This window comes from Gasterosteus aculeatus, chromosome 4 (assembly GCF_964276395.1).
Source record: "Gasterosteus aculeatus chromosome 4, fGasAcu3.hap1.1, whole genome shotgun sequence".
Classification (NCBI taxonomy): domain Eukaryota; kingdom Metazoa; phylum Chordata; class Actinopteri; order Perciformes; family Gasterosteidae; genus Gasterosteus; species Gasterosteus aculeatus.
The window spans coordinates 30,295,821-30,312,893 of NC_135691.1; the positions used below are offsets into that span (position 1 = coordinate 30,295,821).

Consider the following 17,073-nt stretch of genomic DNA (forward strand, 5'->3'; position numbering starts at 1 on the left):
ACACCAAGCCTGGCTCGTATAAAAGCCAAATTAAGTGTAAATGTTACTATGTCATAAATGTGTCTGTTATTGAGTAAAACTCTGTCATTAATAGTTTTAAGCATGTTAGTCTGGCTCACGGATGGCGTCTTGGGCCTTGGATGGTTTAAACACACGCAACAGGCGAAGGCCCGTGATGTTGATTTATGCAGCGATTAGCAGGAGCACGGAAAGGTGAGCAAAGTAAAGAAAAAGCAAATTAAACTGGCTCTCTGCGTTCTGTTTCTCCGGAAAATGAGGAAAAGAAACTAATGAAACAAAACAAAGGCGGGAAAAAAAAGTTAGAAGCAGTGTAGAGGTTAGAACAGCTGTGTGTGTTTCCCAGAAGCAAATGTTGCTCTTGGGACAGATTGACTTTGTGCGCGCGCGCATGTGTGTGTGTGCACGGTCTTGGTCACACAACACAAAAACCCTATTAGTTTTGGAAGCTGACAACAGTTTTTACAGGTCTTTAAGCGGAGAGGAAATGCTTGGGTGTCTGACGGTTTTATAAGAAGATCTGGGAGGAGGGAAGAAAGAGAGGAAGAGTGAGAAAGACAAATAGAAAAGGAAAAAAGAAACATCACACACACAACGTCAAATGCACGATGTCAGTCAATCCAGACACACACGTACACACAGTGGCGTGTTTTCAGTCTTCTTTTCCATCAAAGGTAACGGAAAAAGACTAAGAAATCAACTCTGATGAGAGAAACCCCAGAGATACACTGACACCTTCCTCCACATTGTCTCTCTCCGTCTCACAATCACACACACACACACACACATTCAGGGTGTGGGGATGGCGCTGTCTGCTCCACTCTGTGAAAATGACTGTAAGCCTGTCAGCAAGCCCGTCTCTCACACACACACACACACACACACACCATTTTATAGGCTGCTGTCGGAGAAAATACGTGATATGCACACGCACGCACGCACACACACAAACACACACACACACACACAGCCGGCCTTTTCTTTTGGAAAATAGACAAGGGGTTCCTCGGTTTTAAAATCCCCCGTTCGTTGGGTTTCTGTCTGAGTCTGTGTACGCATCCACCGCCGGGATTTGTGTGGTTGATGGTTGGAATCTTCATTTCTCTCGGGACATTAAAGCCGCGACCCGGACCCCTCGTTCTGCGAAGCGCGAGCTCATAAGTGACCGCTGACACCTCCGATGCCCGCAAGCCGCCTTGGCATTGTTCGCCGTGTGCGTGTGAGAATGGTGCTCGGCACCATGGTTGTTAACCGGGTGTTAACACATTTCTAACCGAGGTCGCTCTCGTCCCGTTTTAACTCGGCGGCCGTTTGCGTGCTGGTGCGGCGCCGCCGGACCTGCTGACCTTCTTGAGCTTGCTCTCTAGTTTGACGCACTCCTCTCTCTTCTGCTCCAGGCTGATCTCAAGAGTCTTCAGCCTGTTGTCCTTCTTCAGAGCGGCGGAAGCCAGAGAGGAGGCCTTCTCCTTCAGATCCAGCACGGACGTCTGAAAGGGAAGCACAACGGAGGGGGATAAGGCACGACGCGAGTGCAGCAGTGCTGGAGACTGAGCAGCTCTGTACTGTAAGGATACTTCATACACTTAATTCCACTTGGGTATTATTTTTGTATATTTACTCATGTTAAGAATACGTGCATTTATCTCAAATCCTCCCCTTTCTTTTATTCCCCAGTTCCTATGGCTGACATAACGAAACCTGAATGATCCTTTGAGGCCTTCCTGCAGTTGCGAGACTTCTTCCACCCCTTGTTCTCCAAAACCTTTTCCCATGACCTGTCGCTTTTCTCACTCTTCCAGCTCAACCCCTCCATCCGTGAAGTCTCTCTCTCGCTTTTCTTTTCTGGTCTTTTCCTCTTTTGGTAGGGCCGGTCCAACAGAAACCGACGGACCAGAAGGGGAGACACTCAGACGTGTAATTTTACCCTTGACTGACAATAGCAACTGCAGACTGCAGATCATCATGTTTGACTGGGCTTTGGTCAGAGGAACCGTGCTGCTTGCAGGGATTATATTTAGGTACATATATGGAATCAGTATACTGCTTTTGTGAGACAAACCCCACCTCTGTGTTTAGCAGTGGAGGGAGGAATACCTGTTTTTTCCATAACTTTGCTTGTGTATATCTCAAATTATATAACGGTACTGTAACAGGTTTTATGACCCCGCAATCACTCAAATTACTGGTGAGCCATGACTAAAAAATGTACAACAGATTTTTCACTGCAGCATATGTCCATTTGATTTTAGGGTGTCTATCGAGCTCATTTTTAGGCTCACACTCTTTTGGTGTTTCTACTTGAAAATGTTCACAACCCCTATTCTTTTTTTTGTCATACTGGTGGCCTGAATAGACTTGTTTTCCCGCTCTAAATACAGTATGTCTCTCCACATTGGACATGTTGATACTTTCACAGTATTTATACATTTATATAGCATCCAGGCTTTGAAGCAAAAAAAACATGGAAGTCTCACTTCCTACGATGTGGATTTGAATGTTTCTGACAGTAACCTAAATATGACACTGGAGGAAGCTGGTCGTTAGCATAGCTTAGCATGAAGGAAGCTGGGGAAACAGCTAGGCTTGCCATGGTCCAATGAAAGAAAGGTCATTCTCGCTGTATCTCTAAAATGTAGTAACCTACAGTGCATCTTGTTTGTTTCATCTTTAAAAGTCTTTTTGTTTCTGACTGTAAAGTCAGAATTGTAAAGACTGTAAAAAAGATAAAATGCACCTGAAAGGACCGTTGCAGTGTTCTTCTCCACTGGTACTGACAAATGTGGAGCATTAAATGTAACAATAATCGTATTGATAAGTATAAAGGTGTGTATTTCGTCATAATGTCAATAAATGTGCTACACTTTTTGGTTGTGGTTTGACATCTGGTCCAGTTGTGGTGTTATCAAAGTGTTAATTGAAACTGCTGCAGGATGACGAAAGGAGAGCCGGTGCTTAAAGCTGCTCCGTCATCCCGTCTCTCCCTCTGCGACTGCACTCTGGTGCTTTGCATGAGGTCGAAAAGCAAAAGAGGAATCCGGGCTCGCTGTTTTCATTGGTCGTGAAGCGTATCGTTGTCAAGGAAATGTGACCGGTTTATCATTGTTGTCCTTCAGCAGGAGGACCTCAGGAGGAACCGGGGGTTTGTTCCACGGCGATAGATCAATCACAGTTCCTTGGCAGGGACCTAGCGGGTGTGTTTTTTGGTGACTTGCTGCAACAGATATGCTTGAGAGTGTTCTCTGCCTTTTACCTCACGGTCAGCCAGGTCAGCCTGCAGATGGGAGACCTTCCCCCTCAACTCCTTCAGCTCCTTCTTGCTGGACTCCATCTCGTCGCCCTTTTCTCTCTCCTCCCTCTCCCGCTGCTCCTTCAGCCGCTCGATGATCCGCTCCTGGACGCCGAGACGGAGGAGGGGGATGGAGGTTAGAAGGGTAAGAGAACATAACGAGTGGATAAGGCAAGAGAGAGGTGGTCAAAAGCTCCAACAGTTATTCACAGTCACTCAATATCAAGTTTCTATACTAATAACAGTGGCATTAAACTTTATGTACATGGCAGCTTGGACAGGAACTAACGGCCAACAGTGATTTCAGACACGTAATGCAATCTGGCACCAGACGAAATACTCACAACCACTAAAACACTATCGACACTCTCCAGCTATAGAACAACACAGCGGCCAGGTCAGGCGAGAAGATTAAAGTTCTCGCACACAAAAGCAGCACAAAAGGCCTCAAATGTGTGTTCCGACTAGTGTTTGTGCGTTTGTGTGTTAGTATCCCATCGCTCTATCGTCACAAGGACCGATTTAAGGTTCTTTTAAGGGACTATTTACAGAATTATAAATGATTTACTGGTGGATTCATTGGTTTGTCAATGAATCATAGTAAATCGAAATAGTTCACTGAGGGTCCTCTCAAGTACAGATATGATTGTATATATTGATTGATTATGATTGTTTATATTCCATATTAGGATCGTCTATACTGTTTTGCACGGCCAAAACTGCTGGCATCAAACACGGCATGAGTCACGTTAAAAACACTTTGCTGTGAAACATCACACAGCACAGAGTAACCGAGAAAAGGAGCGATAACGCAATGAGAGGGAGAAGGTGGGGGCGGGGGGGGTGGAAACACCAAGAAAATGAAATAAAAAGGAAGAAAGGAAAGATGTCCAAAAGGCCCGAAAAACAAGGAAATTGGAGGAAGAAAGCGAGAGTGGTTTGAGTGAAGTTAGCGTCGGCGACCACCTCCGCCTGCCAACACTCACACATCTAGCTGACACCCGGGACAATTAATAGCCCGGTTTCCTGTGTGTGTGTGTGTGTGTGTGTGTGTGTATCGCGCATGGCAGAACGAAAACATATTCTCATCAAACGTTTTGAAGTAACGGCGTCACTAGTTCGGTTCCCACAATCAGGGTCGAGTCCTCCGTGAAGGAAAACTGGTCGTCAAGCAGGCGGTTGGGGGTTCGGTTCCCAGGCGCAGGTGTTTTTCTGGGGGGGGGGGGCAGATTAACGGCTGCGACGCCTGAATGTGGACACGCAGACGGGCGCGGCGTGGTTGTTGGTTGGAATCCCACTGGCTTAAAGCCCACGTTGGAGCCTTTTTGGAGCTCATTTTTAACGAGCAAACGTCCGAAGCCATTATTGGTTTATTTCCATTCGTTCCAAGTCATTTTTGTTATTAGCGTAACGTAACCTTCGCTCTGAGGTTGACCTAAGCTCGACCTGCGTTCTGTGTGTCCTCGCAAAGAGACATGTACCGGGCTTTTGTCCGTGTGTACCTTCTCAGCCAGGGCCTCCTCCAGCGTCCCCAGCGCTGTGTCCGTGTTGGAGGTGTCCGTCTGCAAAGACTTGACTCGGCCTTTCAGTCCGCCCAGCTGTTTCTCTTTGTCCCTCAGCTGATCCTGGAGGTTCTCAATCTGCGAGGTAGAGAGGAGAGAAAAACTCATCACTGGACCTGTTTTTCCAATTATTTTGGCTGCAACTGATGTTATGTTGGAAAGTGATTTCAGCACTCGAACTCGGCCAAGGCGGTATTCGAGGCAGTTTAATAACAGCGTTCAGTTAGCCTGGATAAGAGCTATAAGCAATAAGAAGTATAGCAACATGGACGTGGACAACTCTCAAGCATACAACACTGCAGGCTAAATTAAGACAACAAATGAATCTGAATAATTATAATAAACAACAATCCAGCATATTGTATTTCCAATTAAGCTACAATAAATGAAAATATTGCTCTTGCCAATGTATCCGTTGGACTAGTAACAGAAACAAATAATAACGATTTGGAGGATTTAGTTGATGTGGCCTAATATTAAAAATGTGATCGCCATTCAATCAAACTAACAAGTAACAATTCAAATATTTAGTAATTCCGAAAAATGATCTAATCATTGTTTTACTATGTTATGATCCCGCCTTCCTGTTAATGTTTATTGCTTATTACAGATAGCTTAACGTCTGCTTCCCATTTGGCGATCCGCGGTAAACCTAATGGCTGAAGTGGCCATTTTCCCACCCAGTCAGTGAATATGTTTCTCTCATAATATACGAACACACATTCCCTCGGTTTCTCTCCCGGTTGCTCTCACAGAGATCTGGTGGCCGGTTCGTTTTCTGTTTAAACACACAATCAGCAGAGTGTGTGTGTGTGTGTGTGTGTGTGCTTGTGTGTACTGTATGTGTGTGTGTGTGTGTGTGTGTGTGAGAGATCAAAGACTAAGATAAGGATAAGGAGTCAACTTTGTGGTATTCATTATAAATGGACGGACAAAAAGGTTGAGATCTCAGGAATAACAAATTGAAATAACAAAAAATTACAAATTGAAATTAAATAACAACTTGAGGAGAACCGAGAGGGACGGAGAGCTCGTGCAAGGTGGAGGGGGAGCATCAGTGGTAGAATCACAACATTTTGCTCTCTTTCCTCCCGTGTTTCTCCCTGCCAGAGAGAGGAAATCAAGCAATTGAAAACCTGTCACAGAAAAAATAGAAAGTCCGATTGCTATGCAACCTCTGACTCCGCTGCAGGTGAGACGCACACATTTACAGCAGCACAGAGAGTGTGTGTGTGTGCTCATACAGTAAAACACTTCCAGCGCCTCATTAATCAACTGTTCACTTGACAGCCTGACTGACATCTCCTTCTCTCTCTCGCACACACACACACACACACACACACACACACACACACACTTGACATTGAAAGGCAGAGCGACTCTTTGATCGCGTCTGCACTTCCTGAAACTGACAACCTCTGCATGAGAACGCGCGCACACACACACACACACACAGACACGGCATTTACAAACACACACTCATTGCCTGTCTTGTCCTATTTCAGTACCAAAAGTGTGTGCGTGTGATAATGTACTGGAATATGTTAACAAAACAATAACCAGCTGAAGCCTCTCTTCATCCATGTCATGACGTTCTCCGCATTGAGCCCAAAATGGAAAAAACAAAGACAAAAGCATGATGGGAGATCAGAAGAATGAAGTTCAATGCACTCGAGGTGATTTCCGCCATGGGCAACATGTGATGGTAACGGGTAAAACCGTGAGAAGTGAAAGACGGAGGAAGGGGAGGGGGGAACTGAACAGAAGAAAGAAAAGTATATCATCTTTTTGCCACATGCAAAAAGGGTAGAAATCATAAGTGCAGATTAGACAAAGCAAGCAAGCAAGCCAGCAGCATCTCCGTCTTCCTCTCAGACACCGGACTGTATTCTATTTGAAGACGGCAGAGGTCATCATTTATTGAACGGGAGGAACTCATTAGTATGCATCTGATTTCATACATACTCTGCCTCTCTCCTCCCCCTCCCTGTCCTGCTTTGTGTCTGTCTGCTTGAGTGTCTCCATCAATTATCTGCTCACAGATAGGGGGGTGGCGGGGGGACTGAGGGGGGGTATGGAAAAATGGAATGGGATAATTCCATTGTATACTGGATTCTGTGTCACTCTTCACACTTAATTTGTTAGATTCTAGCGTGTCATCACTTCATTCCCCCATCCATCCCAAAGTAGCGTCTGTGTGTCAGTATGCGTGTGTGGCTGTGCGTGCGTGTGTGTGTCGAGACACCAAAGACAGAGGGTCAGCCCTGCACATCCATCTAACTGACAGTATTACCACGGAGACACATTCACACACACACACACACACACACACACACAAAAACACAACTGGCCAGAAATATGCAAAAAGTACTTTGAAACTCTTGCAGCTACTACAGCAGCCTGTGTGTGTCCCTCGGCCTGCCTTTGTGTCTCTCTGTCTGTGTGTCCCACTGCCTGTCTGTCTGTCTGTGTGTGTTTCCTTCTGTCTGTCTGTGTGTCCTTCTGTCCATTGACTGTTTGTGTGCCACTCTGTTTTGTCTGTCTGTTTGCCCCACTGCCTGTGTGTCTCTGTGTGTCCTTCTGTCTGTCTATGTGTCTTTCGGTCCTTTTGTCCCGCTGCCTGTCTGTGTGTCTCTATGTCTGTCTGTCTGTGTGTTCCTCTGTTTTGCTGCCCATCTGTCTGCATCAGCTGCGGAACTACACATTGTCCTACAGCCCCATCTAGTGTTTGTAGTATTTTTGTACATGCAGATGTCAGTGAAAGAGAATCACATGCTTCTGCATGCACAAAATCATTTTAGAGAACAATTACAATTTTTAAAACATCCATCCATTCCATCCATCCATTGTCAAACCGCTTATCCTGCACACAGGGTCGCGGGGGGGCTGGAGTCCATCTCACCCAACTTCGGGCGAATAGACAGGGTACATCCTGGATTGATCGCCAGCCAATCGCAGGGCGACACAGAGACATACAACCATTCACACTCACATCACACTCACCATACAACCATTCACACTCACATTCACTTTTTTTTCAATTTTTAAAACATCTTTATTTAAATAAAAAAAGCTTATTTATATTGATAAATATGTATATTTAGTCTTAGATAGTACCTTCTTCTGCAGCACGATAACTTTACGCTCCTTGACGTCCAGCATGTCTTTAAGGTCGCTGATCTCTCCGTGCTGAGTGCTCTTCTCCTCCGTCAGCTCTGATATCTGCTGACTCTTTTTAGCCAGGAGAGACTCCTTCTCCTCCAGGCGGAGACGCAGCGCATCCACCTGCGTGGGGAAAAAGCGCATGTTGACAAAGGTGGACTTTCCTGTGCAACAGATGCTAATGGAGGAGTAACTGTACCTCGGTCTGCAGTATGGCGGCCCTCTGCTCCTTGGCAGTGAGTGACTCCTTGAGTACGTCCACGTGTTGTTTACTGTCAGAAAACTGATTGTTCAGAGTTTCCAGTTTGGTTCTGAAACCCAGAAGCTCGCTGTCCTTACGTCCCAGATCCTGCTTGGCTTGTTCAATCTGAGTAACACACACACACGACATTAAGTAAGAGTGTGTGCTGGGGAGGATTACGTGGTTTATGATGATGCAATGTTTTAGTCCAGCGCGTTACTTTAAGGTGCAGGTTTAGGTTTTAGCTGTTACTCATGACTCCTGTTGTATAAGACTAACTTGATGCATCATAGCGTTAGTCGTTGTGTGGCGCCACTGGACCAACTAGGGGTGCAGTGCCTTGCTCAAGGGTGCATAATGATAGACCAACAAAGAGAAGGGGCTGTGAATGCTCGTCTTGTCCACATTCAATTATATAAAATGTGAATAAAGGGTGTTATGAGTGTTACTTTAGCTCAGGAATCTGTGAGTTCCATCAAGTATAAGCCACAAATTGGACTCATTTTCAATTTTCTCACCTGGAATCCAGAAAACGGGTCAACATACATTAAAGTCAGACCAGTTTAATATACTTATTGAGACATGCTGTGCTCCCAAGCTACTTATCCATACTTTACAAGCCGGTCGGGGTCAATTCTTTCAGTTATTCCAAAATGATAAAAAGAAGAAAAAACCTGAAAAACAGGTGGTCGTGGACCATGAATCAAATGACGTATGACACGCAAGCTGGTAATTAATACGCACCTGTAAAGATGAGGGTTTTGGAATAAATGATGCTGTCGGGGAGGACACATTGTCTTGGGTGAGTCATGAAACATTTTCTATGCCTTCTTAACCAGGTTCTAAATAAGACAACTATTGTTTCAAGCTGCTATGTCCATTGAAGATATCATGAAGTTTATTCTTACTAACAAATGATATGGATGTTGCTGACCCATGGTCTTAAATACACTGTAATACTGCCAGCATGCTAATGATGTAAATTATGTAATCATTCAGTGTATTACTATAAAAATCTAAGCATGGATGCCAACAATGATAAAAACAGAAATGGGCAATGTGATAAAAACTAGCTGTGAATTATACCTTCCACAAGAAAATCCCAGACACAGAAAAAGGCTTTGAGCTTAAACAAACATGAGAAGGAAACATTGACTGAATTCCCAAACTGTCTCGTCTCCCCACATGACGGAACTACTGGCTTGTTTTAGTGAGCGTGGCCCCCGCTGTAACGCTTCCTGTTCCTGACTCTAAAGCTGCACCCGTCAAAGTGTAGAGAAGTTGAGTTATTCCGCAGCAAGCAGAATCTTCTTTCTCTTGCATTTTTTGGGAGACAATAACCAACGGTGTGTGGGGGTGTGTGCGCGTCACCTTATTCTTCATGAACTTGGCGTGGGATCTGTAGACCTCCATCTGTTTGATCTCCTCCTCCCTCTCCTCGCTGCTCAGAGCCCCGTTGGACTTGAGCATGTTGACCTCGTCCTCCAGCTCCCTCAGGCCGCGCTCCATCGAGCTGATCTTGGCATCCTGGCGGGACATCGACAAGCTCGCGTTAATGGCAAAAAGACCCGGTGATATTCCTAGATATCAGGTAGGGACGTGCATTACTTTGGTATTTCGGACCGACGAGTAGAGCTGGACAGTAAATCAAAGAAAGTTATTATGAAAGGTAACAGTTTGATTGAGGAACTGAGGAATAGAGCATAGCAGCATATTTTGACAGAATTTACAGTATTAACAGCATTTGCAATAATTAGCTGGTTTTGGAGAAGTGGCGTAAACATAACCAATATGAAATAATTCATTGTTGTTAAGGACAAAAAAGTTGAAATGGGAAAGACTTACAATAAGATACAAATTATAACTGGCATTTTTGTAACAGAGATAATTGGGAAACGAGCATGCTTCTTATCCTGTTAAATAACTAGTGTCCACCAACAACGAGAAAATGCCAATATCACAATATATACTGTGTCCATTAGCTGATGTTTCAAACTTAAAATGGATTTTCTCAACAGAATTCATCCTGTAAAAATTCTAACTGACTTAAAGTGTGTTACCGTCACGTTATGATGCGTTACATCGGAACATAACACTAACACAATTATTAAAAATAATCGTAACCTGACAGATTCTGGATATATGAAGCTGGTACCTGACATCGATCTTAGATCATCAAAACATCTGAGAACTACTCTCCACTACAGCTGACGTTTGTGTTGTTCACCTTCATTTCGATGACCGTCTGCAAGGCCTTGGTCTTGGTCGACTCCGGCGCTGCCTCGTACCTCCTGTGCAGCTCCTGAGGGACACACACGCCCCGATGGTCAGCGGGCGACAGGCAGGGAGACACGGGGGGGCGGAGGGAGGGGGGAGAGGGCCGCGCGCCGGGAGGGAAGGCGACAGCGGCTGACGGAGGGGGGTGGCGGGAAGGCTGAATGGCTGGCGTGGGCCGCGGAGCGGGGGCCGGGAAGGTCGGGGAGTGATAGAGGGAAGGACGGAGGGAGGACGAGGCGACGACGAAAGAGGGGTACTGAGGGGAACAGGAAGAGGGGAGGAGGACGGGACGGGCGGCGTGGCGATGGGAACGGGGAGACGGCGCCGGGAAGGAGGGAGAGGGACTCAGGTGGTGATGGCGGGGAGGGCAGAAAGGAGGCGAGGGTTGAAAGCAGGGGGACACGTGGAAATAAGGGGGAATAGGGACGGGGGGAGAAACTGGAATGGAGGGAGAGACGGGGACGGAGGCGGAGGCGGGAACGAGGAGTCTCCCTTTCAAAGAGGCGCTGGCTCTCAGCCTCCTCGGGTCGATCCGCCCATCCCACATCCTTCTGAGCTCACGCCGTTTCAGCCTCAAAGGAGGACGAGGGGTCAGATGTGAGAGCCTCACGCGATGCTGGTTCAGAGGTTTAGCTCAAAGCGTTGAAGCCTTCAGGTTCTAATAAAAAGTAGTGGTGATTTTAAAAATAATGCATCAAAACAGTAATCCAGTTGTAGGGCTTCAAATGATTAAAAGAAGTAGACGGCAGGGAGCAGGATTCAGTCAGATCCAGAAGCGGGCAGTAAGCTGTTACTGGATAATATCTGTCTAATTCACTGACAAAAAAAATCCTGTAAGACTTTGGTAGATTTCTACAAAATCTCTCTTCCTAAAATTCTGATAAAAAGTCCTAATTTAACTCATTTGAACTACGTGCAAGGAAATTCCCTCTGTCCGGACGATGTGAAAACTCCCCGATCAAATGACGTGAGAGCAAATGGGGAGAGTAAAAAAAAAAGGGAGCGAAGTGGTAGATACAAAAAGCCACAAAAAAGAAAGAAAGGACAGGGTGAAAGAGTATTGGGGGGGTGAAAGCAGAAGGGGGACGACGTGGCCGCGTGCGCTTCACTGCTTTTCTTTGGAGGAAACGCACCGACAAAGGCGGTGAATGCATGAGACGGGACGCACAAAAACACACACATGTGAAAGGGAGGGTGCCGTGGCTTAAGGCGCTGCATGGGCGCTATGAATGCTCATGAATGAGCAGACACACAAACACACACACACACACACAGATATTCCTGGGGTGGTAAAGGTAAAACAAGAGCTGATGCAGCCGTTGCAAAGTACGGAGGTGAAATGACCTTTTAAAGCAAAATGAAGAGCTATTGCAAAATTAAGATGGTGAATACTGAGTCTCTCACTCTTTGACTTCTGTGCATCAACTTGATCTTCACTGGCGGACATTTTTGGTCACAGTTAAAAGAAATAGCTGCAGGAAGTTGCGAGGGCTAATCTGTTAATTAGTGAAGTGAACCATTTCCAAATGAAAGTGTCAGCAGTTCGGCGGGAGGTCTGCAACACAGCTGCACACAACACACTGGGTTATTTACTTCAGTAGTTTTCACTTTAAGCCAAACTGAAATCTTCCACAGATTGCATGATCTTATTCCACTTTTACTGCTTGGGCATTAACAAAAAACTTCAAAAAGCAGCACTCTGTCCGGCACACTGATGCAATGTGACGCAACGTCCAGTAAATGTGTTTGAGAGTTGTAATAATCTGAAGAGACTGTGTCTCCTAATTATGTTTTTAAACGTTTTTTATAGAAAGAACATCATGGTGCTTCCTAATTCTCTTTCTCAGTCTTTAGCTGCCTGTGATACATTTAATAATGCATCACTTGCTCTTGTGTGCGAGTGCACGTGTGTGTGCGCGTGTGTGTGTCTGTAAAAGCATTTCTCCCTCACAGCCGTGGTCCATGATGTATTTGGAGACGATCGTTGAAGGCTGGTCTGAGATCAGTACTTGTTTGTTGACAATGGATTATGTGAAAAAAACTATTCTATTATTTTTGTTTGATAAACATTTCATTTCCACCTATTTCCTGTCCATTACACTTTTGTATTTCATTTAAATATTGTGTTCTACTCACTGATTAAATCTTATAATACTAATCTAATACTGTACTGTGTGTAAAATAAACATATTGCATAGGTTAATGAATGCGTTCAGAAAAAGGTCTGTCTACAGTTTTTTGTGTGCTGAAATGAACAGAAAGAATAATGATATCATGTTTTATAATCGTTTCTTATAAAGAACATCTCTCCACTAGAGGGAGCTGTTGTATAAAACAACATGTTGAGAATAAAACCAGCTGTGAGAAATTAATCAAAGTAGAAAAACTGTACATTCCTTTGTTTGTTTGTGAGCTGATGTTTCTATATTGTATAATAGCCAAATCATCAGCCAAGACAGGGAGGATACGACAGGGTTTGACTAACACCCACCCACATCTGGCTGCACACAAACACACACAAGACACACACCCACACTGGGTCGGTCACACACACGCACAGACCTCTCTGAGCTGTAGCATCTCCTTGTCTCTCTGCTCCATCAGCCCCTCCAGTTGGTGGATGGTCATCTCAGCATCGGCCAGCCGCCTGGTACGTTCGTGGTCCTCCTCGGTTGCCCGTGACGACAGGCCTTTGCTCTGCAACATTTCCAGTAACTTCTTTATGGATTCGTCCCTGTTGGAGAACGTGACAGATTCAAACGCCACACGTCACACGTCGGCGGCCTCCAACGGCGACAAGCACTGACGCGATGGGCGTTATCACACTTCACCTGGCGGTTAGCGTGTGCTTCTGCGTGTCTATCCTCAGCTCCATTTCTTCCACAGTCTTCCTCAGGAGGAAGAGCTCTTTCACCTGGCGCTCGTACTCGCCGTGGAGGCGCAGGAAGTTCTCCTCCGTCATGTCCTGAGGGGCGAAGGGGTGGTTACCGAGGTGGACGGACTCGGTGTAGTCGGACTGGAAGAGCTGGTTGAGGTCCCGCTGGATTCTGAGCTCGTCTTGTAAGGCCTGGATGGAGCACTGAAAGTGCTGGAGGAAGAGAAAGAAGACATCCTTAAACTTTATTGTACCAGGAGCTGAGATTCTGGTCAGGCCGTGTTCAGAAGGTCACCGTCAGCTGACCAAACATGTCAGTGGTTAGTAGAGCTTTCATATCATTTGGCAGAATTCAAAGCAGTTTTTAAATCACTGTGAAGACGAAGTGGAAGCCTGAGTTGAGGTATTGGAAACGCGAGTGGTGCAAACCTGGGAAGCCTAAAAGAGAATGACGGATGAGCGGGGAGGCGAGGAAAAGCTGTTCTTGGATATCAAAGACGAGGGGGAAGAGAAGAAGAGATGGTGATTACAAATAGACTTCAAAGCACCTGCTTTGTCGTGTCATGCTCTTTATATTCTACATATTATATTTCCATTGGGGCGGATGTACAGAGTATAGCAATAAAACATCTTATTGGATTACTTTGTTTGTTTGTCTGCTGGCTCATACAACGGCTTCTCGCACACTCGTGGTGATGGCACAAACAGACGGAGAGACAGTCCCTCTCCCTGGTTTAATTCCCTTTGTCTCCATGACAACTAAAATTCCTCCCTCAAACATGCAAACACTAACCCACCCATATGGTGAAAATACACAAAGACATTTAATTAAATTGAGTTGAAATTGAAGAATTATAACTTTAAATAGTGCATGGATACAAAGTTGATGTATTAGCAAAGCAAGGAGAAGTTTTATTCAATGGTTTGGTGACAATTCTTTTTTAAGTTAAAATGTCCGTGAAGCGCTTTGAACTGACATCTCTTTTCCTTCTACCAAGAAAAGAATTCAATAATAGAGGGGAGGGGGTTATATAAGTGGTTTAACAATATGAATCATTCATATCATCCTCATAGTTATGAATATAAACAAACATTGAAAAACAAAAAATATGTGTGCCAAAAGGATGAGAGAGAAACACACACACAGAAAATGAATGTGTGCACACACACACACACACACACACACACACACACACACACAGTGTTAAAGTCAAGCGAATGCAGTGCAAACACACAACTTCAGAGAACACAGGGGCGAAAGGAGGAAAAGAGGGAGTGTGATATCAAACAGGAAGTAGGAAACAAAAACAGCGAAGGAGATAAGGACATAAGGACAAGGCGGCGAAAACATGAGCGCAGAACTGAGTTTTCCTCTCAGTTTTCTGCTGAATTGTCTTCTTGGCTTCTTCACCTTTGACCTTGTAAGACACTTCACGATGACACAGAGGACTGAGGGGGGAGGGGGCGCCACTCAAAACTCTGACGGACATGAAGCACACGCGTGCATCCAGACACATACACATGTGAGATGGTTCACATGATACATGTGGACACGGTGACGGCACGCAACACAAACAACGTTCAGAAATATTAGATCAAAAATAACGTAGTGATTTTTTTCCCGTTTTGTTCGCAAGCTGCACTACAGCTTATATGTATATGTATATAAAATTATATTTAAATGAATGTGGACTGTGTAGTAACGTGACAAACGACAGGACGGTAGAGGGACGGACACATTCTACAAGCTGATGCAAACCAGTGGGAGATATTATGGGGGATCCCAGTGGAGCCCGACGAAACATCCATCCATCCATCCATCCATTGTCAAACCGCTTATCCTGCACACAGGGTCGCGTGGAGTCCATCCCAGCCAACTTCAGGCGATAGACAGGGTACACCCTGGATTGGTCGCCAGCCAATCGCAGGGCTACACAGAGACATATAACCATTCACACTCACATTCACACATCTACGGGCAATTTAAAGTCCCCAATTAACCTGATCCCCAGAGCATGTCTTTGGACTGTGGGAGGAAGCCGGAGAACCCGGAGAGAACCCACGCAGACACGGGGAGAACATGCAGACTCCACACAGAAAGGCCACTGGGCCGAATAGAACCCAGGACCTTCTTGCTGTGAGGCAACAGTGCGAACCACCACGCCACCGTGCCGCCCCCCGACGAAACAAATCGCCTGAATTTGATATTTTCTTTGTCGGCACATTTGCAAACCCTGTGGGCGTGTCAGCTGTATGCGCGTTGGTGAAAAGCAGATTTCTCACTGAGAGGTATGATCCGTCTCAATGTCTTCTTACTGCGCGAGGACGCCTCTGATGACGTAATGACAGCAAAGGTGTGGTTGTAATTGGGGATAAAAGATACAATATATCAAAGGAGGAACATTGTTTAAAAAAAAGAAAAAAAGACGAGCCTTCTACATTTTTCTCCAACAAAACACAGAAAAGAGAAAATGCAAATATGGTGCAAATAATTTCTGCCCCCCCCTCAGGTCACTGCTCATCCGTCAATCACTATTAACCATCCCTACGTTATTATTGTTTACGTGATTATTCTGCGCTCAGCGGTTGAGTCACGTCGTGTACACACCCCCTTGCCCCACACACACACACACACACACACACACACACAGAGCACACAGAGCACAACAATGCCCACAGGCACACGTGACGCGGAGGCAGCGGTCGTAATGACCGTGAGTTTCGCCCACTCGCTCTTCAGACAACGGGCAGATCAACGCGCTCCCTCTCTCTCGTTTCTCTCTCTCCTCTCTCAGGACAAAGCCGGAGGATGAAGAACACAACTGAGGGGAGGAAATCAATAAAAAATGAGAGGAATGAGCGGAAGGGTCGCAGGACGGTCCCCAGTTTCCTACACTGACGGAAGGAAACAGGACCGGATCGCGTTGTACAAACGAAGACGAGAATAAGTGTGTATGAGGGAGATGACAGGAGCGAGAGGAGGAAGGAGGGAACAGCCAGGAGGAGAGAGAAAGTCTAACTCAGATCAGTCACTCGCAACATCGGGGTCAGGACTGCACAAGAGTGGGTTCAAAGAAACACTGCCTCCGTCAAGACATTAGCTCATTACAGATGTCAAGCTATTGAAGCACATATACATAGATATATTAAAGTGTAGATATATTATCTATATATCTATATATGAGCGAGAAATAGACATAGATAGATATAGAAATAGATAGATATATTTTAGACTTTAGAATAGAAATAAAAGCAGCAGAACTGTGAGTGACTGCACTGTAATTCTGTTCATTCCTCACCAACTCTTCCCAAACCGACTCCTTATAAGGAAAGACATGGCAACCACAGATTTTCAGACACACACACGCGAACACACACTGAGGGAAGGAGGGAGGGAGAAAGTGACGAGGAAACTCTCACAATCACAGCCTTGTAGGAAGAGAGGGAGAACCGGCCCCTCTCTTTCCTTCAGTTTCAAATCTCTCCCGTCCCTATTTCTTTCCACTGTGAAATGAACACTTTGTAAAAAAATAAAAGAGGAAGTGCCCCCCCCCACCTTCTGTCCATCTGCTCTTTTACCGTCCCACCCTCCCTCCCCCGCTATCGTGCCCTTTATTTACCTTATTCCCTCGTTCTCTCCATCCCTCTGCTC

The 17,073-nt window shown here is 45.5% G+C and overlaps 1 protein-coding gene across 7 annotated transcripts in view; it reads right to left on the reverse strand.

Annotated features, from left to right (window-relative positions):
* The window catches only part of LOC120816889 (ELKS/Rab6-interacting/CAST family member 1), an 84,378-nt gene that overhangs the window by 54,358 nt on the left and 12,947 nt on the right, over nucleotides 1–17,073 (reverse strand). For all 7 annotated transcript variants that reach the window (XR_013467260.1, XR_013467259.1, XR_013467258.1 and 4 more), the window contains exons 5-13: nucleotides 13,378–13,634; nucleotides 13,109–13,280; nucleotides 10,497–10,571; nucleotides 9,641–9,796; nucleotides 8,228–8,395; nucleotides 7,984–8,151; nucleotides 4,807–4,944; nucleotides 3,269–3,409; nucleotides 1,365–1,505 (exon numbers count right to left, since the gene is read on the reverse strand). Coding sequence is in view for 4 of the 7 variants with exons in the window: in XM_078100251.1 (XP_077956377.1) it covers nucleotides 1,365–1,505; nucleotides 3,269–3,409; nucleotides 4,807–4,944; nucleotides 7,984–8,151; nucleotides 8,228–8,395; nucleotides 9,641–9,796; nucleotides 10,497–10,571; nucleotides 13,109–13,280; nucleotides 13,378–13,634 (1,416 nt within the window). In the remaining 3 variants the exon portion in view is untranslated. The remainder of the gene's footprint in view (nucleotides 1–1,364; nucleotides 1,506–3,268; nucleotides 3,410–4,806; nucleotides 4,945–7,983; nucleotides 8,152–8,227; nucleotides 8,396–9,640; nucleotides 9,797–10,496; nucleotides 10,572–13,108; nucleotides 13,281–13,377; nucleotides 13,635–17,073) is intronic.